This window comes from Gadus morhua, chromosome 8 (assembly GCF_902167405.1).
Source record: "Gadus morhua chromosome 8, gadMor3.0, whole genome shotgun sequence".
NCBI lineage: Eukaryota > Metazoa > Chordata > Actinopteri > Gadiformes > Gadidae > Gadus > Gadus morhua.
Window position 1 is genome coordinate 8,689,337 of NC_044055.1, and position 26,315 is coordinate 8,715,651.

General features: G+C 43.0%; 3 protein-coding genes across 4 annotated transcripts in view; 2 read left to right on the forward strand and 1 right to left on the reverse strand.

Annotated features, from left to right (window-relative positions):
* Nucleotides 1-2,159: 2,159 nt before the first annotated feature.
* LOC115548625 (uncharacterized protein DDB_G0271670-like) lies at nt 2,160-3,116 on the reverse strand (the record flags this gene model as incomplete). The annotated part of the gene is made up of 1 exon (XM_030363388.1): nt 2,160-3,116. A coding segment is annotated over one exon (936 nt), but the record flags the coding sequence as incomplete, so codon positions are not given.
* Nucleotides 3,117-8,575: 5,459 nt separating this feature from the next.
* LOC115549515 (vimentin A2) lies at nt 8,576-15,155 on the forward strand. Its single transcript, XM_030364772.1, has 9 exons — nt 8,576-9,174; nt 9,360-9,420; nt 12,571-12,666; nt 12,908-13,072; nt 13,361-13,486; nt 13,742-13,962; nt 14,070-14,113; nt 14,212-14,297; nt 14,445-15,155. The coding sequence occupies exons 1-9, from the start codon at nt 8,651-8,653 to the stop codon at nt 14,484-14,486; spliced, it is 1,365 nt and encodes a 454-aa protein (XP_030220632.1). The 5' UTR covers nt 8,576-8,650; the 3' UTR covers nt 14,487-15,155.
* A 9,518-nt stretch (nt 15,156-24,673) lies between these two features.
* The window catches only part of LOC115549502 (FYVE and coiled-coil domain-containing protein 1), a 141,943-nt gene continuing 140,301 nt past the window's right edge, over nt 24,674-26,315 (forward strand). The window contains exon 1 of one of the 2 annotated variants that reach the window (XM_030364748.1): nt 24,674-24,795. In XM_030364748.1, the coding sequence (XP_030220608.1) occupies nt 24,696-24,795 (100 nt within the window). In that variant the 5' untranslated portion in view covers nt 24,674-24,695. The remainder of the gene's footprint in view (nt 24,796-26,315) is intronic. The other variant, XM_030364747.1, reaches the window with a different exon arrangement.

A 26,315-nucleotide genomic window follows, 5' to 3' on the forward strand; every position in this document is an offset into this window, starting at 1 on the left:
GAACACTCAGGGAGTGTTGATGGTGATGTTGATTTTACACCCCCATCCTCCAGTCCTGATTCAAAGCACAGACCTAAAGAAGTGTTCTCGCTGTCGTCAGAGCCGATATCTCCCAAACAAAGGTCTCAAAGTAGCAATGAATCTCAGAGTAAAACAAATCCAAAAGGGACTCCAGCTAAAGCAGATGTAAAAGAAAAAAAAAATCCAGCACGATTTGGGCCAAAGAAAAAGGCAATGAATCCTGCAGGAAAGATGAAAAGCACCCCGTCGTCTAGTAACTCAGAAGCTAAACAAAAAGATAGTTCCTCAAAGACAACCAATAGTTCATCTGCGGAGAAGCTCCGTGATCACAATGCCGGTAAAAAGAGTTGTACTTCATCTGAAAGTAGTAAAAAAGGTCAGAAGGGCAAGGAAACTGAACTGCTTCAATCTGTCAAAAAAGGGAGAAGGTCAGACAAATCATCCAGTGAAAAACAAGCCATCTCACCCAACATTGACCAAGTGAAAAGTCATTCAACTAAGAGAGAGGGGAAGATAAGAGAGAGGGCTCCCAGGGAAAATGGCTTCAATATAAACATCCCTGAAAAGGAAATGGCAAGGCCTCCAATGAAGAAAAACTTGCACAATATTGTACAACCAAAACAGTTACATGGGCAGGTCAAAAAGGGATTAAACAGGCAAAAGTCCTTGAGTGAAAAGAAAATCGCATCACCAAAACCAACTGAGTTAAGTGAGAGTGTTTCAATGCCAGTTATCAATCCTTCACCCTCTGAGGTCAATCAATATGTTGAAAAGTGGCTGGAGACTCAAATGAGCCCAGACTCAGTCCCATACTTGGAGGAGGCAACTATAAAGGAACCAGAAAAGGAACCGGAGCTTCCAACAAAGGTTGTCTTTCAGATAGGTGGTGATTCCGAATCTGACGCTGTGAATGAATGTCAGACTAACACATCTGCACATAATCTTTCACATGGAGATGCTCTCCTAACATCAAAGTCTGGCCTACTAGTCCCCTTATGCCAGGAAGGTTTAACAACAGACAACACACAGAGATTGAGGGGACTATGCGTTTCAATGCCGAGCGTCAGAATAGACCCCGCAGAGCAAGAGAAAACATTGAGGATGCACCGATCTTCTGAGGCCTTTGGTCCAGTTGAGAACAAACCATCGTCATCCGTCTCCAATCTCTTACCAAACCCAGCTACAGTAAATCCAGTGCTACGGCAACTTTTCTCCTCCAGTCAGTGCATCAGAAGGGCCTCCGAGACCGAGAATCCAGGTAATATCAAAAAATCTAAGAGCCTTGCGGATTTCTCAACACAGGTGGCCACAGTATTTGGGACTCCCTCTAGAGCTTTCATTTCGTTCTTGTCAGCGGTGACCCTGCGAGAATCACTAAAAGGGGCTGTGGCAGGAGAAAGCCATCTTCCAAGAAGCACTTCAGAAGCCATGCTAGTGATGGAATCGTTGCAGAAGATTTCCACTATAGACGATGAGTTGTTGCAGCGATCAAGTCTAACAGATTTGCATAACAGCACATCCTCTGACCTCAGAGATCGCTGGAGAGATTTCCAGGTGCACAGAGAGAGGCTTAAAAGTGAACCGCTTTCACCCAAAGTCTCTGAGCAAGAGTTTGCACTAGATGTCTCAGAACCAGGTGACATGTTTGATATGACAGACATCATGGACGAGCTCAACATGCCACAAGACCTACGAGAGCAAATCTCATCAACGATTAGACAAACTATGAGCTTCTATCCTGAAGACGAAGAGAGCACATTCATTGAAAGGGAAAAGCATCATTCAGAATCAGAAGAAGAACTGGAGAGATTTCACAAAGAAAATGCAGATGAGACAAAACTGTCACAAGAGCCTGACTCATTGAGCATCGCAGAGGAAAAAGAAAATAGCCAGCTTCCTACTGAAGACTTGAATGGCACTATTAAGAGACAATCACTGTGTCAAGAACGAAATGATCCCATCTCTGATTCAAAACCAGAAGTAGATGAAGTTCAGGAAATGAAAGAAGCAGGAGAGACAGATACTTGGGAGCATGAAGATCAATCAAAGCACCTTGAAAATCTCTCTGAGCCAGGGCTAGTGACCGATGACTGTGGTTCGGAAACATCAGTAAACGCAAAAAAGGAAGAAGTAGAGCGAGATAGCCTCAAAGATGGATATCAGGAAAGGTTGACAGAGTTGGAGAATGAAGTAGAACACGGAGAGGAGTTTGAAAAGGTTTTACATAAGGAAGAAGTACTAGAGGAGACACAGGATGAAGACAACAACAGTTTAAAGAGTGTCAAGGCAAAAAGGGAGAGGGATGAAGCTGGTGAGGACAATATAGAGGATGACATGGAAAGATGGAAAGAGGAGGAAGCTAGCACGCCAGAGGTGGGTGAGGACGTTAACAAGGAAATCCTTGAGGTGAAGAGTGAGGAGGAGGAATGGTGTAAGCAGGGAATAGATGAAAAAGAACTAGATAAAGGCCAGACCGAGCCAGGGGAGTTTACAGACAGCAACAAAGGGGAGGCCACAGGCGATAGCTCAGGAGAAATGGGATTTACAGACAAAGAAAACGAGGTTGATGAAGAGGATGAGGAACCGGAGGTTGTGGAGGAAAAAGAAGCAGATTCTGTGGAAGATGAGCTGGAAAAGGGTAGCCCAATCGAAAAAGAGGTGGCGGAAGAGGACGACAAAGGAGAGTCAACTGATGAAGAGGGAGAAGGAGACGTGGCAGATAAGGAAATGGGGGAGGAGAGTTGTGAAGAGAGTGATGAGGAGAGTTGCAGAAAGGACAATGAGGAGGGGAAAGACGAGGAAGATGAGGTTGATATAGAAGCTGAACAGCAAGTTGAGGGGGAGCAATCATCTGTTGAAGAAATGGAAGATGAGGTTGATTTAGAAGCTGAACAGGAAGTTGAGGGGGAACAATCTTCTGATGGATCAAAGGAAGATGAGGTTGATTTAGAAGCTGAACAGGAAGTTGAGGGGGAACAATCTTCTGTTGAAGAAAAGGAAGATGAGGTTGATTTAGAAGCTGTACAGGAAGTTGAGGGGGAACAATCATCTGATGGAGGAAAGGAAGATGAGGTTGATTTAGAAGCTGAACAAGAAGTTCAGGGGGAACAATCATCTGATGAAGAAAAGGAAGAGGAGGTTGATTTAGAAGCTGAACAGCAAGTTGAGGGGGTAAAATCATCTGATGAAGAAAAGGAAGATGAGGATGAAGAGGATGCATTCGATTTAGGTGTGAGAGCGGAGGAGACTGATTTAAATGATGAAAAGGATGAACCAACTGGCAAACTGCTTATTGCTCATGCAGATATCTCTATCTGTGAAGAGGACAATAACGATAATAGCGACAATGAGAAAGCCAATAAGAAAACTGAAGAGGAAACCGATGAGGCCGGATCATTAAAATCATGTTTTAATGAAAGTCAGTTTGAAGGTGAAAAGGATAATGCGTCCGATACTGCCCATGATCTAAGATCAGAGGACGGAGGTAATGAGGAAGAAGAGGAAAACAGAAGCCAGATACCCACACCAGTGGAAATATCACAAGAGTTAATAGACTTTGTTAACTCCGCCCTTCAATCTTCTTCCCTTAAATTCACATACGATATTCTGGGTAACGTTCGGATAGAACCTGATCAAGCTAAGGTCATACACACGCAACAAATGCTAATGACAAAGGGTAGAGAGGACATTCTGTATCGCCTGAAGCAACTCCCAAGCCCCAACACATCTGACTTATCTGATTACAGGCCAGAGACCTCAGTGAGTGGAGGATATAACACTCAGGAATCCATAGATATCGTCACAGGGAGTGGGGATGAGCTTGAAAACATGTCTCTTGGAAATGGGGATCCAGCACCTGGATCTGAAATGTCTGATCAGACTTCTCAGCTCACTGACTCAATTCCATCCCTTAAAAGTAACTCAGGACCAGGGTTAAAAACGTTTTCTTCCTCTCACTCTGGTACGGCATCAAAAGAGGACCTTTCTTATTCCAGTGCTGCCGGTTCGCTGAAGGCAGACCCAGAGGTGGCATCACAGGTGGCAGATCTGAATTCAAATGGTGGCGTTTTGATAGATAAAGGTAGATGGCTCCTTAAGGAAAACCACTTAATCCGTAAATCCCCCCCAGCCCTGATGGGTATGTACGACGATGCAGATAGTTCCCCGGGTATGTCTCCAGATAACACCAGTGAAGATTCTCATCAACATGCCTTGACCCACCAACACCCCCTTGCAGTCCTATCCTCCTCAGATCTTGAAGAGATGGCTAAGCCTCACAGACCTAAATGCAACTATTACAACATGCCACACGGAAGTGACTCAGATCCCTTTCTGGATGACCTCAGCATAAAAAGTTCAAAACGGAAAGCAAGTAACGGCAAAGGAAAAGGCCTAAAGGTCTCGCCCACTGTTGACACTTCCAAAACGTGGCTTAAGAAGAACGGCAGTCTCTCTTCATTCGCGTCAGTGGAATTCAAGATGCAAGACAGCAGGGTGCATCCTGAGGGGGATCGAGCAGCTGTTGCACCGGCTACAACCCCCCCTGGTGGAGCAGGGCATGTACTGCTAGCACAGGACTCAGTTGACGAGTTCCGTCGGAGGTGTGGGCAGTACTGTCCCATCTTATGAATGTATAACCCTGAGATGTGACTTGTTCAAGGCTTTGGCTGACACGGATGTTTGTATTCTGACCTGAATGTTGAATGATGTGAAGAGAATCACAGAGTGAAGAAAAGCCTGAAATTTGCTATTTTATTGTACTGTATTTTGCCTCTCCATCAGACTTATATGAGTTTGGTGGTTGCAATGACTTGTGCCTTTTTATTAAAAGCAGTTATGTAGACTCAAAGGTGTAAGTATAGCATTATTAATGTGGTCTTTTTGATATTCAAAGGTACATCACAAGGTAAATGGTATAATATCAATACCAATTAACTATCTGGATTTGTTCATCTCTAACAATGGTAAATGCTGCTTGCATTGTTTCCATCGTCTATTATTAAGGCTATGTTTTTGAAAAATCATATTTTAGTGCAATTGTAAAAATATGAACTGTTTATGTGTATTACTTGAAATATAAATATAAATATGATATATATTTGTGAAATAAAGCCTCCTTGTTATTACTACATTTAGCATTACATGTAGATGTGGTACATTGTTAAACATACTAATGCCTAAACTATGTTTTTAGTAGGTTGGGAATTTGATTTCATTAGTTAGTTTACGATGAAGATATTTGATTTAAATTGTAAACAACCATAAACTAACCAAACTAACTTGATTGATACAAACATGTATTAATGTTAACATGATAAAGTATGTTTCATTAAATGTGTTGAATGTCTATGGGCTTGTTTTCACTGACCTCCTTTAACATGTTAAGCTAAACGCTAAAGTTTTTTGGGTATTTGGGCAATACAGAGAGGAGAATGTCATCTGTTGCTGTCAGTCACACTTGGATGCACCACAGGGACCCATATGCTTCTGACACCTGAGGTGACAACGGCAGATTGGGCTGCCATGTCAGGATACTGTGGAGAAGAACAAAAACTCTGGTTGCATTTTATTGTTTAACAGATACAGTATATCGATCATTCATGACATTGACCAAACTAAAATGGAAATGGAAATATAATTTGGAAAGAATCATCAGATAAGAAGGAATAACGTTCATGAGTCATTTTGACCCTCAAAACACTTATTGTGGTCCACAGGGAACACCCCGAAGCTCTCTGTGTCTGGTTCAAACTCTGCTCAACATTGTAAGGGCCTGTTGCCAAGGCGATAAGCCATGCGGGTCAGTGATTCACAATCATGGGGAATGAAAACAAAGGAGGCATTTTTACCGGCCAATGCCCGTGATGTTATGTGATGATCTGCCCCAAGACACAACTTAGAAAAGTACGCCCCTATTTAGTTATTTCATACTTTAAAATGTTCAGTTGTCCCTGCAATCAGTTTTAAAATTGGCAACACAGGAGACAAATCCATAGCAATAAGGCGCTACAAGTTAGAAAGAAGTAATTGATTTGGCCTGAATACTCACAATGGCTGCTGTGTACTGTGTATAGTTTCCCATACTGCTGTCTACTGTCTGTCCCTCGAAGCCTCGGGCAGGAATGAGGATCTTTATTTTGGGTAAATTAACATTGGAGTGAAGTGGGCTGCCCAGCAACATAACTTTGAGCAGCCAGTGAGGTTAGAGACTCCTGTGTCCTCAAGTGCCTCCACTAACTCTTCCAGTGCCCTTTGTGTTTCAAAATCCTGTGGCCAGCAAAGTTAAGCTATTAAAGGGTAAGTATAAGTAAGCCCCAAAATCACTTCTTCCAGTTGAAATTTTTTTCAATTGATTGTGTTGGTGAACATACATTTATCTGTTTTTGACAAAATTATATTAAGTTGTTAACTGGGGGACGTCCTTTGCATATAGGGTCTGCCTTTTCCAGCCAAACATGATTTTGTAAGTGGTATCTTTTTTTTGGCTGGGCACCCGTATTTTTCGAAATCATTTGAAACTTTTTCCCCCACCTTTTTTTTATCTCCTAGGTTGAAGTTCTCTCGATTAAAGTGGGCTTTACTTACCCTCTTCAATTAGATATATTATCTCATGATCAAAAACTTGAGAGAAAGCATTCCAATTCACTCAAATTAATAGAATCCAGCTTAACAAATGTATATCTTTTACGCTTCTATCTTTTAGTCCAGCTGTTTAGTTCAGCTCGCAGTTCCTGTTATTTTTAGACTATCTCATTGACTGTCTGAGTTACCTAGCTATCTCATCAGTTGAGTTCTAAAAGTACCTCAAAGGCCTTTAGCATGTGACACCTTAACACATTCAGCCAGGTCCCTTATTGGGTCTCTTCAATGGATTGAGATACACACTGTTATAGTTTCCACTGATTTCAGTGTAACAGAGATAGATGAACAGGCTGTATTAAGCTCCGGAGGGGATAGGTGCCTGTTTGGGCAGACAAAATACTATAAGACAACACATCACAGCTGGAACAGTTTTTTATTTTGTATTGAATCGATTAACAATATCATTATTTTCAACAAAACATCTTATATTGATCATTTGCATGGCATTGATAAGTATGTGTTGTGTATGCATTTCTCTCAACTGTTACCAAACAGGGAGACCGCAGACATTGAGTTGAACCCAGGACCTTCCAGTTGGCTGGGATTGGAGCCATGGAGCATTGTAACCTAATACATTGAATACTCTTGTTTATCAGATACATTGACACACTTCAGCACATCACATGCTTAAGAAAACAAAGATGTTCACATGCTTGACATCCAGATAACCTGATTCATCCACAACAGCCATGAATTTGAGGAGAAAGTGCCCATGAGCAACTGCCTCCCAGCCCATTCAATGCAGAGTTGTTATTACCATGGAAATAAGGCTGAGGACAGCATTGGCTTGGCGGACTGTAGACCCTCTCCAGCAACACTGCAGCAGGAACGTGGGAGCTCTGCAGCACCTTAATGCAGTGGACAGGGAGAGAGACATAGTGAGAGGGAGAGAGAGAGAGAGAGAGAGAGGGAGAGAGAGAGAGAGAGAGAGAGAGAGATGTTTAAATGAGAAATGGCAATGGAGATGAGTTAAGAAGAGAATATAAAGAAATAGTATTTAATGAAACAAACAGACATTGTATCCTGTTAATTAATATCTGTATCTTAAATAAAATGTTCTGCTATCTTCCTTTTAATACAACAGAGAATAAGCAACCCCCTTGTTTTTGCTTACCATGCTGTCTGTGGGTCACAAGACTGGCACCACGGAATGACTGGGGGAAATACAAACCCCTACGCCAAGGAACCACACCCTGCCTCTATCCCAGTGTGTCTGTTCTGTTCTGCATTTTTCTCATCAAAGGCCACAGATTGTTTTTATTTATGCTATTGGATTTACTGGGCTATTGTGCTTTATTTGAATAATGTGTGATTGAAATTGTATTTTTATGTTAGCTTTTTTATCTATCTATTTTTTATTTATCTGGGGGTGCAATAACAAAAGGTGTGGGCTTAATTGCACACACACACACACACACACACACACACACACACACACACACACACACACACACACACACACACACACACACACACACACACACACACACACACACACACACACACACACAGTGGCGATCCTAGGTCCAGTTACGCCCCGGGCAAGATTGTTGAGGGGGGGGGGGGGGGGGGGGGGGGGGGGGCATGCCCCGGGCCTAAAACCGCCACACACAGACACACACACACACACACACACACACACACACACACACACACACACACACACACACACACACACACACACACACACACACACACACACACTCAACACAGAAATAAAAATGAAAAGCAAGTTCAGTGAAACCACTGAATTAGGATGCAGAATCTTTCATTCTGCATTACTGGGGGGTTGTTTTTTTTAACAGGGTCCTCAGGTTGTCACTCAAACCCCGTCATTTGCACGCGGAGAGTCTAAATGACTAATCACCTTTTACGCGTACGTGGTCAGGGGCGCGCTCCGCGGGCACTACTGTGGCTAGGCTATAGAAGGCGCAAAGAAGGACGGCATCAATCTGCTTGCGAACAGCGACTACTCCAGACCGACGAGATGTCTTACAAAACAGCTCCCCACTCTTCTTACCAAAAGATGTTTGGTGGAGAGAGGCCCATGTCCAGGTCGACCTACTCCAGCCGCCAATCCTTCGCTCCGGTGCGCTCTACGCGCGTATCCTTCGGTCTCTCTTCCAGCCCGGGCATCTATGCATCCAAATCGCAAAGGGTCCGAAGCTCGGCCACGACCCGCTTGGCATCCGAGACCTTGGACTTCTCTTTGTCTGACGCGATCAACACAGAGTTTAAGACGAACCGCACCAATGAAAAGGCGCAAATGCAGTCGCTGAACGACCGCTTCGCCAGTTACATCGACAAAGTGCGCTTCTTGGAGCAACAGAACAAGATCCTGCAGGCCGAGTTGGAGCAGTTGCGGGGCAAAGGCTCGTCCCGCATCGGAGACCTCTACGAGGAGGAGATGCGAGAGCTAAGGAGCCAGGTGGACCAGCTGACCAACGAGAAAGCCCGCGTGGAGGTCCACCGAGACAACCTTGTAGATGACATCGAGAGACTCAGAGAGAAGTAGGTTGCAGTTTTGAAAGGCAAATTGTTTGGCGTCTTTGATCAGCATGTTTAGATATGATTATCATTAGTTGTCAGGTATGCACTGGTATTTATATTTGTTCAATTAACAACATCCCCAAGGGTCCTTTTCGATAAAAAAAGGGTTTTAAATGTGTAATTATTTAAACTTTTCGTAATTGCAGGCTCCTGGAGGAGATGGCCCAGCGAGAGGAAGCTGAGGCCAACATGCAGAGCTTCAGACAGGTGCAGTATTAGGCTACACATACATTGTAATCACTGTACGTTGGGCCACCATGATGCTTACCTGATGAAAGGATTACAATAGGTCTGTGCAGTGGCGGTTATAGACACATTTTACTAGGGGGGGCAAAGGAGGGGCCATTGTTTAACCAGATGGACACCGAAAAAAAGGCTAAAAATGATATTTAAAGATTATAACTTTATTTTACTTTAAAACCATCAAAACATTTAATTTGTAGAAGAGTTTATAATTCCGGGTCTGTATTTTCTTTCAAACCGTCTTAAATTGATGGAACATATGCCCTTAGTCTTCAAAAATCATGTAAACATTTGTTTTGTACAAGCGTGCAAGAGAGGTAGGGCCATAAGAAAAAATACAGTACAGGGTAGAACATACAGTGTGTCGAAAATCTCAAGGGTACAACGAAGTGCAAAACAATATGCAATTTCCTATTTATTTATTTTATTCTATGTATAAACTGTTTTCCCAAGATGCTGTGCTTACAGGAAGGGTTACAGCATTCTTGCACAGTCTAAAGAGCACAATGAAAACTTCCCTGTTCTACTGTTCTTTCTTCATTTCATGATAGCTGCTATTAGAAGAAAAAAAAGTTGGGGCATGCATTAGATTTCGCTGCATAACCATCCCTCTTCTAATTAACATGGGCATAGCCTTCTACTCTTTACTCAAATGTATTTGTTATCCCAATGCAGCAGCCAAAACGGATGAAAATATGTGGTTAACATCACATCATTGTCTAGCCTAGACCTAGCAATGATACTGACATTTGGATACTCGCTTCTGCTTCGATGAGTTTGCTTATGATTACGTTTCTAAATATATCAAGACCAGACATTTGCAAAGTTAATTTCATCATCAGTTTGAAATGGTTATGTGCAATGACAACAAGTAATTTACGAAATGAAGTTGTTAGCTTCTATTATGTGCAAGAACAACAAGTCACTTATGAAATGAAGCCGTTAGCTTCGACTGTTGCAACAGGAGAAATCGTGGCTCCTTTCTCTAAGAGTAGTCGCTGAGCTCTCATTTACCGAGCAGAAGCAGCACGGTGTTTGGGTGTGCCGCTCTAAGTTACCCGTGTAGAACGTTACGTCAGATTAGTTCCGTAAAATCAGTAAAATCATAATTATTTTATTTGTTCAGCACGTGGGGCCACAGGGGGGGCCAGGGACATGTCTACAGGGGAACTGGCCCCCGTAGGCCCCCGTGTAGAACAGCCATTGGGTCTGTGGTCCTTCCATTGTCCCGTCCAAATGATGAATCACATTGACAATAATAAGGAAAGTGATTAACTAGTGAGTTCGCATTGCATAAAGAGGGCATTTTGGCATTTTCTCATTCCAAAACTATACTCTCAGCTGCTACAGAAATACAACCTTGTTACTGCTTTATTCCTAAATAAAGGATATCAAAGCGTCAAAAGAAAGGGCGATTTTTGCCATTAAGTGATCTTTTTTAACCTAGAAACTCAATCAATTCACCGACCCCCCCCCCCCCGCCCCCCCCCCCCCCCCCCCCCCCCCCCCCCCCTAATCCTCAGAGGTGAGCTAAGAGGATGGGAATGCAATGCAGCACTGATTGCACAACATCAGACTAACTATAATCCAACACTGGCACCAGACCTGGCACACAAGGCCTGCAATGAGGGGAGATGATCTCTTTTGGTGCGACTGACTGAGCATGGACACACACAAGGATCTGTGGAAACTAGCCACCATTAGGCGCAGACCCGGGCCACCATGTGACGTCTGTCTGGTTCGGGTCCAGGAGGCACTCAGTAGCACTTTTAGAACGTGAAGAAATGTGGGCACGAGTCTAAGGTTGTCCCCTCCCATTGGCATCGTTCACTTTTCATCAAATTTAAATGTATGTTACACTTTGAGGACATCAGACTAGTCCACCTGGTAAAAGTGGCTCAATAGACGTGAGGTTAGGTCCTGCTAAAGACAAACGATGTGCTCAGGCAAATTGTCATGTTGTTCTGCGGGTTCTTCTGGTCGATTCGTTTGTGTGATCATTTTTAGTGAGGTGAAGCCTCTGGACTCACAGACACAAAAACATATTGCACACACAGAATGAAAACAGAGAAACCATTTGATACTATTACATCTTGACTTGGTAACTCTGATACACTCTGTTAAAAGTGTGTGCGTTGTGATCAATAGATCATGCAGAACGAGCATCGACCTTGGGTCTCAGTTGTAAAGGGCAGCAGTGCTGCCCAGGGATCAGTAGGACAGGGCCTGCACTGAAGCGTTGGAGTCAGGTCTTAATGCAGACCGCCCCCGGGGCCTTTGGGTGGAGACTCTGCTGAATAGCAGACTTTGTCTTTGGCAAGCAGGGTGGTAAACGGCTTCATTTGCTGATACCACACTCTGACCGACAAACCCCTGACAAAGCACTCGGTTTTTGCTGTCAGTTTGTGTGTCTGTGGGTGTGTGTGTGTGTGTGTCAATGTATGTTTGTTTGTGTGTGTGTGTGTGTGTGTGTGTGTGTGTGTGTGTGTGTGTGTGTGTGTGTGTGTGTGTGTGTGTGTGTGTGTGTGTGTGTGTGTGTGTGTGTGTGTGTGTGTGTTTGACAGCAGAAGACAGAGACAAAAAGTTAGAGAGAGAGATTTCACTCATAATTTGCCCGTGGCAGCATTTTGCTGATCAGATCCAGAGACGTGTGCCAGGAATTTATGCCTACAGCCTGGGATCACTGATAATAGCCCCAAAAGTCCCTACGATGTCTAAAGTAGATAAGAACCACGAGAAGACACTAAGGACACACAGTCCTCCAAAGTAGCATTATCTGCAATGGCACGTCATGTGACTGTGGTCACTTTATATTGGATGTATTTGGGTCCTCTGTTTGAGTGTTTGTGTTTGTGTGTGTGTGTATGTGTGTGCGTGTGTGTGTGTGTGCGTGTGTGTGTGTGTTTGTGTGTGTGTGTGTGTGTGTGTGATTGTGTGATCACTGAGCATGTATGTGTTTGTCGCTGTGTTTCAATATGTGTGTGCATGTGTTTGTGCCTCTCTGTTCATGCATGTGTGGTGCACGTGTGTGTTGACAAAAGCACCACAGCAGATACTGCCCACACACATCACCCACACAACACCGCCAATTACCTGGATCTGTCTTGGTTACAGGACGTGGACAACGCTGCCCTGGCCCGACTGGACCTGCAGCGCAAGGTCGACTCCCTCCAGGACGAAATCAACTTCCTCAAGAAACTGCATGATGAGGTTAGCACAAATAAAACAGCTGGGAAAACCTTATATTATAAAAGATATTGTCGCTTCATTTGGATATTTACAAACCTGTGTAAAAATAAATCCTCTATGCATCAAATCAGGGCAGCCATCACATGTTAGTGATCATCTGACACTTTGCATTCAGACAGTGGCATGCAGAACCCATGTTTTACAACCCACACCCTGTTGTCAAAGTATCCCCCGTATGCCTTTGTGTGCTACCGTGCTACAGGAGATGGTGGAGATGCACGTCCAGGTGCAGGAGCAACACCTCCAGGTGGACATGACGGAGGTGGCCAAGCCTGACCTGACGTCGGCTCTGAGGGACGTCCGCATGCAGTACGAGAACCTGGCCAGCAAAAACCTCCAGGAGTCAGAGGACTGGTACAAATCAAAGGTGAGGAGGAGGGAGAGCTGAAGTGAGGTGTTGTAGTTGGTTCATTCAATTCATTTTACATAGTTACATTGTAAATGTAAACTAAAAAGTACAATCTATCAATTGTAAAAACAGATTGTGCTTTATCATTATTTTGTAGTAGGTCTTCATGAAATAAACACAATTTTGAATCCCTAAAAACATTTAGTTTGGATTTTCAAGTTTATGAATGCAATAGTGCAAATACATGTTGCACCAACTGATCTAATACTTGAGGTCCATGTCTTCTAACTGTACTGCTTTATCCAGTTTACCGACCTCAGCGAGTCTGCCGCTCGTAACAACGAAGCTCTAAAAATGGCCAAGCAGGAGGCCAATGACTACCGACGCCAGATGCAGACCATCACCTGCGAGGTTGATGCCCTCAAGGGAACCGTGAGTAGTCAACACACACGTATCAAAAAACAACAGTCAAATCCGTAGCTTCTTGCAAAAACGTACCCCCTCCATACCAACCGTGCATCAGACAAGACAGACAAAATAAATGGATTCCCTATTTGTGAAAATAAGCAATAAACGTGAGTTCATTAGAAAAAGCCATCAGCTGATTCGTCTCGTTGGAGGATCATTAAGTCGTTTGCATAACGGCTCGTTGAGGACCATTGTGCTGCGTTCTGGCCGCCATCCCAGAATGAATCCTTGGAGCGGCAGATGAGGGAGACGGAGGAGAACTTCTCCATGGAGACGTCCGGTTACCAGGACACTATTGCCCGTTTGGAGGACGACATTCATAACATGAAGGATGAGATGGCCCGCCACCTTCGTGAGTATCAGGACCTCCTCAATGTCAAGATGGCCCTGGACATCGAGATTGCCACCTACAGGAAGCTGCTGGAAGGAGAGGAGAGCAGGTAAAACACAGACAACCTTCAAGGCTTTATTGGGTGTTGTAAATATCTGCTTCATACAGTTCAACTCAATCCCATGAATTTAATCACAAGTCCTGTACTCTAAACAGGATTTCCGTTCCTATGGCTAATTTCTCATCTATGAATCTGAGAGGTAGAAACGGTTTCAAACATTCATTTATGTCATTTCTTTCATGTTGTCATCTGAAAAAAAATAAAAAATGTATTGTGTTCTTTCCCTCATGACCGTAGAAACCATGATTGAGTCCAGACCTCACGTAGAAAGCACAACATCCAAGAAAGTCCTCATCAAGACAATTGAGACCAGGGATGGACAGGTATTCAACTTCAAGTGATTTTAAATTGACGGGACGGTAATGGTCACATGTGTGTGTGTATGAGTGTGTTTGTGTCCCTGTGTAGGTGGTGTGTTGATTTTTATATATAAGGGAGCAACTATCTCTTTCCTCTTTCTCTTTGTCTAGGTGGTCAACGAGTCCACACAGAACCATGAAGATTATGATTAAAGTCCTTGGCTGTTATGCTGTGAACGACCCAAGCTTACGGTCAAACAAGAGACCAACCACTCAGCAAAAAGATAACTGCTGCTTAAAGTGCCTTTATGTGTACAAGATTTGAACCTGTCAGTTAAATGGATCTTGCTTCTCTAAATGCTGAACCTATTTTCTTTGTCACATTGATTTTCCAAAAAACAAGTTGGAACAATAGCAATGCTTATTCAAGTCATGACCTTGGTAACCCAATACTGTCATAAACACGATTGAAATCTCTAATAAATATCCGGTATTAAGCAACAATAAAATATTAAGACCCCTTTTCTGTGCACAAAGTTGGGATTATGGATATCCACGATCTTCAGGAAGTGAATTTATTTGTGTGCGATTCAGGAGAAATTACCGATGATAACAACAAATAGGGTTTACATTGATCTGTAATAAGAATACCAGATCCTATTTCCCAAGGTTTTTTTTTTTTCAACAAGATGAAGTTGGCCAATGATTAATATTAAATTATTTCACCTGTGTTTACCCAGGTATTGCACTATTGAAATATAGCTAACTATATAATGTAAGGCTTTAAGTTTGGGCAAAAAAGGATAGCCTTCTTAACCTATAACATTAGCAACGTAAACTGTCATTTGAAATAAAAAGCATGAAAAGATTGTGTTTCACTGACACCTGCTGGCGTCTTTTGCACATGGGTTGGAACCAAACTGCTTTGTCAATGAAGCCGGAATTATACTATGATGTTTTAAATGTCGTGTAAACGCATTCAGCAGACCAAACACAAAAACGGCGGAGAAGACCACATGCAGCCTGTATGTTTATAGATAATGACGAAGTCGAACAACATGTTCCCTTCCGTTTTAATTATTCGGGACACCTGGGGCTATCTATTTTTAGGGCCGATTTGTTTACTTCATTTGGAATAATTTTCTGTCTTTGCGGGCCTGACCCACGAGATTTATTTGCCAAGAGAACAACTTTCTCCGTGACGTCCCTTAGGCCTACTAGTAGGGACTGGGTTTCCGAGGAGAGGACTGAGCAGACAGACTGAGGCAGGACCCGCTTATACTCTGTTTATGTTTCTAAAGCCTCCGCTTATGAAATATGGATATTCGCTTGGAATTTAGTTTTTAGAAAGCTAGATCTTGGAAGGTTTACTAGGGTCAGCGAAAAACTTTTGCATAGCGTATCATTGGTTAAGGTAAGCGAGCATTTCCTAGTAGGCTTCTGCGTTTCGGATGACAATGATAGACAAGCTAAAACACATCACTTCTTCAAGCGGCTCAGAGTAAGGTGTCACCCTTTTGGTGATGGGCTCGGTGACCTCTGCCTTCACCAGAACACGCAACGCGTTAGTGAAGGTGGGCTCGGAACCGGACCACGATGACACCGCCGCTACCGCGCGATCCAGCACCGCGCCAGACTCTGATCGGGTCAAGAAGAGAAGCGCGCGCTCGAACGTGACCTCGAGCCAGGTGGGACGACAGAGCACGCGGCAGTCGCTGTCCGAGGTGCTCGCTCCGCCGGAGGGAGATGGACCCAGGCCCCCTTCCAAGTCGTCTCATGGTGAGTTGCGATGAAACACCCATGTGGATCTCAAATGGCTGTTCGTTGAGCAAGGTGATATTATTGTTTGTATCTGCCCCTTTGGCAAAAGGATATCACTTATTGTCACTTGTTATGAGTGTTAACAGTGTTTTGAATGTGTTCCTATTCCTTAATATGCCTAAATTAGAAAATACAACGAGATTGCCTACCAAACAAGTATAAATCTCGGTTCACCTGGTTTCCCTCTGAACACGTGGGGCGTTTCAGAATTAGCTAGCTACACACCGTTACACACTATTAAAAACTCGCTCCAGATTAGAATCGTATTCGGGGGGATTAATAGTAGCCTACCCTTCTCGTTTTATGCTTTTTTTTTTTTTTTTAATGTATTTTATTCCTGTTGGAATATTAGAGTTAATCCCTGCTTCTGTTTGGTGTTGCCATCGCGTGAAACGAGTCGTCCGAACCGTCGACTCGCTTCAGCGCCACCGGCCACCAAACTCTCGGCTTCTGCTCTCCAAGGAAAAACATTTCCTGTCCCCGACAGGCCTCTCAAAATAGGACTTGTGTCGTTTCCATGGTCACTAATAAAGAGAGGGCTGCTGTTTATTTCCTCCCTGCTCCCTGGCGAATAGCACCTGAGGCGAGGAGTCTCCTCCTCTAGCCTCACCTGAAACATCTACTGATTTATCTCCGGGGGGATCACGATTCAGCCTAGTCCGTTCACTCGTCAGGCATTATCCTCTAATTTATGAAAGGTCTAATGTAAGAAGATGTTACATAACAGTTAACTCACATGTAAACCACCGTGACATTTAAAACCCTTCAATCTGAAACATAGGCTAGATGCACCTATATCCATCTTATTCTATAGCCTATGTTTGAGCTACTACTACTGGGGGACATGGCCAAGATGATTTTGGTTCTTGACTTTGTAATAGTCAGGCATAAATACATACAACTGAAGGAATACCATTCTATAATGGCCATCGTGTTGAAGGACTGTTATTACCATGGCTCTGATTACATTGCAAGCACATCCACTAGGTCATATATAGATGGTATCCTGCAGTGCATGTCGTACTTCTGCCATAGTAAACCTTATGTGTCGGCAGTCCTGTGGAAATGTGAAACGCCTCTATTTTCTTGCAATGTGATTGCACAGTTCACATGGACAAATAATGTGTAGGATAGCTCTTGAATCACACAAAATTATATATTCTCTCTATATAGGCTACATGCTCTCTATATATATCGTTTTATATATTTGTATATTCTATGTATATTTGTGATCCATATATATATATTCTTTAGCTTTAATATAGAATGTGAATTTTGATATTTTGATCCGATTTTCCCGTAATCCTTCCTTGATAAATTTCTACAGGCTGAACGGCTGTCTACATGTTTAAACTAAACATGTTTTTAAATTAACTTTAAATGGATAGTATCGGTTCATTTTTTCGGACTCAGTTCAAATATTTGCTTGTAGTTTATTTTCCCTGTGATCCTCTGAGGAGAAGCTTCTCTGACCGGGGTGTGAAAGGGAAGCCGGCCCAATCAAAGGCACTCTGCTCATCTAGCCCGCGGGGAACCCAATGATGAGGCCACCCATTTTTCTTTTTCATGTGCAAACTTAGGTCGGTTACCAAGGATTCAACCCAAAAACCCGGTTTGTGTGCCAAACGAACCCTGCTTCCACGTCATACTTGTCAGGATATTCTTTGATCATTTGGTTTCTTGTTTTGTCAAGCCTGTCATACCCGGAGCTAGCGATTCAGCATTAGCCTTAAAGGATTCTCTAATGACCGTTTAGCAGGGGAAATGGCTGGCTCCCTGTATGTCTTAATTACACAGGGGTGTCACTGTGGCAACAGTGAAACACACAGTTCACTTTGTGCTTGCACGCTTCCACTGCCTCACGGCGGAGTCTAGGGGAGCCCTGTTAATGAGCTTGTTTTTGTCTTTGATTGCGTCGATGTTTTCTTAATAGTGATGTGCTCCTGAGTTTAATGACACGATCATAATTTCCCAACACTGTTCTTTTGGGAGGCGGCACGCCGTCCACAGAGGTCCCCATGATGTCATCATTATGAGGGTCAGGGGACTGTGAAGTGATTCAGAGCCATGCCACGATACTAACATGCGTGCATGACATTCAATCATTCCTTACACATGTAGAATGCTAAGTACAATTATGTTAATATCCTCTCATAGATATACGAATCCACATATTGTCTGACCTCTCCTAAATCCCACCTCCCGCCCTAAAAAATGTAATACTAATGATACATTTGCCTACACATTTTTGCACACACTGTTATAGCTGAAACAAGAGTGGCTATGTCTGCGCGCACACACACACACACACAAACACACACACACACACACACACACACACACACACACACACACACACACACACACACACACACACACACACACACACACACACACACACACACACACACACACACACATACGAACACACCCCTGTGTCCTTCCATCTTTGGTGTAGATAAATGTGTGTAAGTAATAACATGTGCAGGCGTTTGATGCCCAGACCAAAGGTTGAGAGACAGTTTACTCTCAATGGAAATTGTAGGGAACAGGTGTGGATTTCTGTGCTAACAATACGTTTGCGTGCAGACAAAGCATCAGATGATCACAGGACATTTCAGCGCAGTGTGTATATTTTAGTTACATAACAATACTTCACTATTTAAATGTTGCCCAGAAATTCCGTCGTAGTTCATGTCTGAAAGCAAATTACATTCACCAATCAGTAGTAAGTATTTGGGATTTCTATTTTCAAACAATATTATAATTGTCAGGTTTGCTGCTTTCATTTCAGAATGTTATTTAAATCTTTGCGCGTGGTCAATCCGTCTTCAGAAAGCACGCTCACTAAACCTTAACGAACCGCAGGGTGGATGGTCAAAAGGAACTTGATCGTACAATTTGAAGTCACATCAACACTTAATAACTTCGGTTTCAGACAGCATCAGCGGGAAGGCGAAGAAGACAATTGCTGCTTAAAAATAACACAGAGGACCAGAGCGTGAACATCGTAAACATTGCGGGGCTCTTAATGAGCACCGAGTTCCGTATTAACTCCTTCCCTTCCGAGGCGTAACGTGTGCACTGTTCACACATCGCACTTCAAAGGTCTCCCTGTTGCCTAGTTACGGTGACGTTGATGCTCTGTATTGACCCTTGAAGGAAATGGATATTTGGAAAGGAATGCGCAGATGTTTGGGCGACACAAGATGCATATTTGCCAGGCAGCTGGTATGCTTCACTGGGGGGCATGTCCCATGTCCCCCCTCCCATGGAACACCACCCACTACTCAGCTGGCTAGCAGCAACCTTCCAGGCGCTAGCCGGCTGTTGATGCACAAACAGTAACCCCAGCATAGACAACTGCTCCCCCTTACACAGTAGGCCTACCTATAGACGCTATAGACGATATAGACGCTATAAAAACGATGCAAAGTGTCAATGATTTTTCATCAATTCGATTCTACTTTGTTGTCTAATCCGATGAAAAGCAGTTGCAGTGGGACAGTGTGAAGAAAAGTCAGATGCTTATTGGCCAATGAAAAAATAGAACACAAAGAATAGCTGTACAAATGTAAAATTAGCGAGAGTCACGACTCGCGATTGAGGCTGTAAACATGTCATTTTGCTGAGGTGCGGTGGTGTTACAATCAGAACAGTTACATGTCGTCCATGGAATATTAAAAGCAATCAGAAAGAAGAGGCTGATAGGCTCTGACTCACAGTTGACTTCTTAACACAAGTTGAGAGGAGCTTGTATATGTTTGTTGATTATTATTGTTAACATACTATTGTTTACATGACAGTCATAAAAGCACCCCTTTAAATCGTTTATATTAAATTAAAATCATGAAATTCTGAGACCATTCAATAGAAATTCTTAGGAGAACATGGTGGGAAATGCATATCTCAATAGGGAAACAGCCCCATATGTCAATTAATGAAAAAGGCGAGTGCCAAAAGGGCTCATGGAAGAGGGGGCGAGGAGGGGAGAAAACCAGGTGCCAGCCGGCCCAGTGATGGATCTGGAGAGGGGTATGGAGACAAGACAGAGCGGTGCTCCTGGAAAAACTCTGAAATGAACAGCTGAGACAAATGAGCCATTTCAAGCCATGAATAAGTCACAAACTCATCTCTGGTATCCGGGAGGTTGGAGAGTAATCACGGCATAATTGCCAAATGATTAGTTTGGACATTTTTGCAGGATTTATGCTCCCCCTGTGGTTTTGCGACTCTTGCTCTATTTTTGCAAATCTTTAGTGGTAATGGCTGTATTTTAAATATTTTTTATGGTTATGTTGACTCAAAATGCGTTTGTGTAGTTTTTCTTTATTTTTTGATAAGTTAATGGTACCGTCCTACAGAGGGCGCTAGTGCATTTGCCTGTAGTCACTTAGGTCCACTATTAACGTTCTGTTCTGTCACATTTCTTTTAACAACAACGGTGGACACCCACAACCTGTAGAACCTGAGCAAATTCCAAAAAAAACAACATACTATTGTATCGCAATATTTAGTGAATGCAGGGCGTTATTGCAATTAGTGGTAAAAACCATTTCAAGGGTCTGAAGGGAGACGGCAAGAATCAGTGTTGAAAATATCTAGTGGGCTTGTATAATCTGAGAATATATCAAGGGTTAGTAATTGTAATTAGCTAATTCACACCATGCCGTTGGTCGCGTTACAATAATGGACGCTAAAAGTGAAAGAAGGTCTGATCCTTATGTGGTTGATAATGAATTGCCACTTGAAATGTCTGGAGCTTATCACAGACCCCACAGAGTCACAAGTTCACTGGGGCATCCTCGCCTCTCAGAGTGTATTATAATGAGAGGTGAAAAATTCCAAGTCACACTACCCTGATGGAGGAAAAGAGACTAGGTAGATCTAGGTATGCTTTGCAGGACCAAACTCACATCGTAAATCAAAAGCTAAATTGCCCTGGTGATGAAAGCGAAATGTATACAAGAACCCACACACACACACAACCTTATAACCTCAAAAGAAACCCTCCATCAATATTTGTTTATTGTTTCCTTTTCTAGCCACATCAGAATCAGTATGAAGAGTAACTTCCTGAATAATCGATAAATGCATTGTGGCAGAGAGAGAGAGAAAGGGAGGGACAGGGAGAGAGGGATGGAGAGGGAGTTTAAGAGGGAGACCACTGGCTTTGAAATAGAGGGAAAACCATGAGAGAGAGCTACAAAGAGCAATTACCTCAGAGATGGTGGGAGGTTGTTTGTGTGGGTGGGGGTGAGTATTGTGAGTGGGAGAGAGCGAGAGAGAGAGAGAGAGAGAGAGAGAGAGAGAGAGAGAGAGAGAGAGAGAGAGAGAGAGAGAGAGAGAGAGAGAGAGAGAGAGAGAGAGAGAGAGAGTTTCCAAGCTCATCTTTGAATTGCACTATCAACAAACAATAAAATGTTAATCATAAGTAAATGTCAGGTTATTAGTTTTCCGCCACGTTATCATGTTACAGCATGTGTGGAAATCATTGGCCATGGTCCTTCACACTAATCAGGTGATGGGTGAAACAGGAAATATGTCATCGCTAAATGTCAGGTGGCTCTAAAAGACAAATGTTTTTTATCTCCTGTTGACCTGCCCAATGTGTGTATGATTGAAGAAGTAGACAGAGTTGTTTTTTTCAACGGGGGATTGATGCATGTAATGAATTTTTGCATATTTTACAAGATAGCTCCCAAAATAGCCCTGTAGCCCGAATCTCACCATTCTCATCTCTCTGGAAAAACAGCTCTGCAAACAGAGCATGGCTTCAAACGAGAGTAAAAAAAAGAGGTTTGAATGGTGATAATAATTTCTTATTGGTAATAACACAAAGGAATGGTGATGTGGACTCCAAACAGAGAGACTTTTGGTAGCCCATGGCAACGGATCAGTTTCTACGCTGACCTTTTAAATTTAGCATGCTCTCTCCCTTTGAGTGTCCATATGTGTCGGCGTGGTGCTTTTACTGAAGGTGTAATCCTACCTCATCATACGCAACCATAGCTCTCATGGGCCGAAAGCATTTCATATAGCATGCACCATAATTACATTTTACGTCGTAAAACATTGTGATAGATCTATATTTCTGTATGCATGCACATTTATTTTATGTGTGTGTGTGATTTTTGTAGAGAGAGATCCAAGATGTGAGGCTTGTTACCTCGGCTGTGCCATTCAGCAGCAGGGATGACTGTTTAAGTGTAAATGCTTGACAGCGGGAGGAGTCACGTTCACTTGCAGACACATCAATACCGACACACACATACCCACTTTTGTGTGTGCACACACACTCAAACGTGCCCGAACGCACGCACACACAAACTTTACTTTTGCATTACTTTTATTAAACCTTTATTTACCAGGTGATTTCCATTGAAGATTTGAAGATCTCTTTTTCGAGAGACCTTGCAAAGATGGCAGGAATACAGTGTTTCAAACAACATACAATCAAACAGGACAGGTGAAAATCTGTTTTAAGGGAAATATAGATATTTTTAAACGATTACGATTTATTTTTGGGATATATATTATTTATTTATTTTAAAAGATGCATACAATTAACCCTGTATGAATTTACAGATACAGCATATTGCATTGTGCATTGTAAAAGCCTCTGCTAAATGGCAAAAATGTGATGTCAATAAATGTACAGAGAATACATTTTGTAGAACTTTCTTTTCTTATCTAGTTTTTCTGAAAAATATATTTTTACAGTCAAATTAGAACCTTTTTCATTATAATTTATAATTATTTATAATAAATTTGTATTCTCGTAGTTAAGCGTGAGCATCCATTTTTTCCGAATTGTTAGCTCGAACACGAATAGGTCGGAGTTGACGGTGTTTCCCACTTCCGACTTCAAATCTCCGACCATTAACAAACGTAGCATAACACTGCACGTATTTGTGATTTTCTTTTTCATTGTAGTCAATGAGCTAGTCACGTGATGGTTTCAAACTGGCCCATAGGCTTGCATACTCGCTGATACCTTCCGATAGTGGTATCGGTATCTCTATGCAGTTAGACCATCAGCTGTGGACAGTGCTGTTGTAAAGTTAGAAAGCCTTTGCTTTACATTGTAAGAACTATGCTGACATGCAAATACTATAATCTTCTGGCCACGTAATTCTTCGGTTATTCAGTATAGAGACATAGAGACTATTTTGGAAAATGCTCTTGCTCATCTTCTATTGAAGTGGCTGAGTCTCACATAAAACAGAAGGAATCAGCGGGGAGCAACCTTTTAGTGTGCAGAAATATACTTCAGAAGTTTAAACTAACTTGGGGATGTGTGAATACGTTTAAGGTTACTCTTTTTAGCACAAACCTACATAAAAAACAACAATTACAAACACAGAGTGAATCCACGTGAGATGCAGGCTGGTTATTATTCTGTCACCGATATCAACAAATAGGGCTATGTCTGCTTAAGTGACATGATCTATGAGATTTTTTCCCCAGTCCTGGTATAAGAAATTGTGACAAATACCTTGTTAAGAAAAGTGCTTTGAATAGTGTTTTTTATAATAAAACAAGGCTTGTAATTGTACTACATTTTTGATTGCAGCAATTACAGTTTATCAAAAAAATCCAATCTCTTTATACTTTTGTATCTTGGTATTTGGGGTCATTTGGTGTGTGGGGCATCCAATAAATTGGTTAAGAGTTAGTGAGCTACAGAGCTGAAAACGTCAGGTATAGGCTTCAGCCAATCCCTATTAGGTCCCCTCAAAAATGATATCGCTGCATAGCAGCTTTGATAGTAACTGTGAAAGAACACACACACACACACACACACACACACACACACACACACACACACACACACACACACACACACACACACACACACAAATACAATGGAATATCTCACACACACACCTACATTTTCAATACTCACCCATATTGACAAAGGCGCACACACCACATCCACACACACACACACACCCAGACACCCACACACCCACACACACACACACCTCCTGGAAAATCATATGACAATGAGAGGGGCGAGTTAATGAGAGAGCGCGGAAGAGAGGTGGGGGAGTGAATGAAGATCGAGAGAGAGAGAGCGGGAGAAATAGTCAGTAGGAGCTAGAGAGGATGGGAGAGAGTGCTAGAGGAAGGGAGAGGGGTGGAAGGCAATCGTCAGGGGGTGGAGAAGGCATGAGAATAACACAGCGCAAAATCCTCCAGCCCTGAGCGCTGTCACACGAACGGGCTAGCCTCCCGACAGTTACCCTCCTGCGATTCACTTCAGCTGGAGTCAGAGGAATACAGCGCTCCCCCTCCACGGGGTGGGGCCCCAGTCCCCCGACTCTCTCTCTCCCTCTACTTTTTGTTCTCACACACACACACACACACGCACGCACGCACGCACACACACACACACACACACACACACACACACACACACACACACACACACACACACACACACACACACACACACACACACACACACACACACACACACACACACACACAAAAAGAAAAAACAACAGAAGCTGAAACGCACACACAAACACACACACACACACACACACACGCACATAGAAAGCAGCAACAAGCAGAGTCAAAAGGGCAGTGAGGATGGAAGCCGCGCAAGCGATGGAAGCCAACTCTCGGAAGCAGCGGTTCAAGAAGGGTCGTAGCGCCACGTTCAGCATCGACGGCTTCAACATCACTATCGGTGAGCGTGCTCCAGGGGGGGTGAAAAACCGGCGTCGCACCAGGAGATAAGATGGGTGGGAGGGGGGGTTTGTTGACGGGTTTGTGCGTGGCCGCGACTACAGATCTGGGAGAGCGTGTGCCAGAGAGAGAGAGAACGAGCACATGGGAGAGTGAGCGAGTCACGGAAAGACAATACGTGTTTGTTTGTTTTGGTTACAGATCGGGAGAAGACAGGACGAGAGGAGGAAGCATGGTAGGGAGATAAGAGAGAGCGGAGGGGGGGCAAAGAGATAAAGAGTGTAAGAGTTATGGTGGAGGGAGGGGGGATGTTATCAGGGGAACAAGGCTTGAACGGTTGGGTAAAGGCTATAGTGCTGAGTTTGGGGATGCACAGTTTCATTCATTGTGCTCTCATGCACATCTCAGCATCTCTCTCTCTGTTTCTCTCGCTGTCCCACTCTCTACCGCTCTCTCCATGGCCGGCCACAGGAGCCCGCTCCAATTTAGGTCTCTATGGGTCTTCTGTGTGTAATGGCACTACACCATGGAAACAAGCGGAGGGCTGGCTGTGTGCCTCCGACGTCACTGAGGACTTTGTTCTATTGTCTTGACAACCACACGGTGATGATGAACTTGTCTGTGCCACTCGCTTTTGTTTTCCCCCTCAACTCCAGTGCAAGCCATTTGGGCTGGTGTCGGAAATCAATGTTTGAGCTGTAATATGAAACGCCGTGCGTGAGTCTGGAGCCTGCGGCATGTCGTGCTTGGGGTTGTGGTTGTATTTGGCTTACTGGGTACATGCTGTATATTTTATGTTTTAGTGTGAAACGGTTTTGTCTCATTGTGAGGTAACACGAAGAAATACGTTTTTGATAGTTTGATTAGGATCATTGAACGTTTGTATGAAACTTTCTACATTATGACACGCAAGGTTCTGTATGTTTTGAAGATAACCCCATAAATAGGCAAACATAAAGCAGAGAGAGAAAAAAATATGCAATCTGAGTTCTCATAACAGGTTTGGAGCACATGGAGAGATGTGGGGTTTGAGGAGTCAGTAGCCGTAGGACCACATACGTATTGACTAGAGCTGTCAAGCGATTAAAATATTTAATCGTGATTAATCGCATTAATGTCATAGTTAACTCTAATTAATCGCGATTAATCGCAAATTCTTTTTCTATGCTAAATATCCCTTGATTTTTTTGTCCCATAATTCTTCTCATTTTAATTCTCTTATCAACATGGTGAAGTGCATCGGCTTGCCTTGTGCAAATGATTTTTTATTGATAACAACATTGGCATATACACTGATCAAAACAGGACGATACAAAAAAAGAGCCTATAGTGCAATTAAACGACTGCTTTGAACAAATGTCATTTTAAACATAGCAGTCAGGCTACTGCTTCTTTGTTTTCAGCCAAAGAAAAAAAAGAAAAAAAAAGTTTTTTTTTTTTTTTTTATAAAATAATTGCGTTAATCGCGCGATAAAAAATTTAACGCCGTTAAATTTGGTTTGCGTTAACGCCGTTAATAAC

Excerpts from the sequence above, each read along its gene's own strand:
- LOC115549515 (XM_030364772.1), top strand. The coding sequence starts at position 8,651 with ATGTCTTACAAAACAGCTCCCCACTCTTCTTACCAAAAGATGTTTGGT. Across the intron at positions 9,421-12,570 it reads ACATGCAGAGCTTCAGACAG|GACGTGGACAACGCTGCCCT; the intron begins GTGCAGTATTAG and ends TCTTGGTTACAG. Across the intron at positions 13,073-13,360 it reads AGGACTGGTACAAATCAAAG|TTTACCGACCTCAGCGAGTC; the intron begins GTGAGGAGGAGG and ends TGCTTTATCCAG.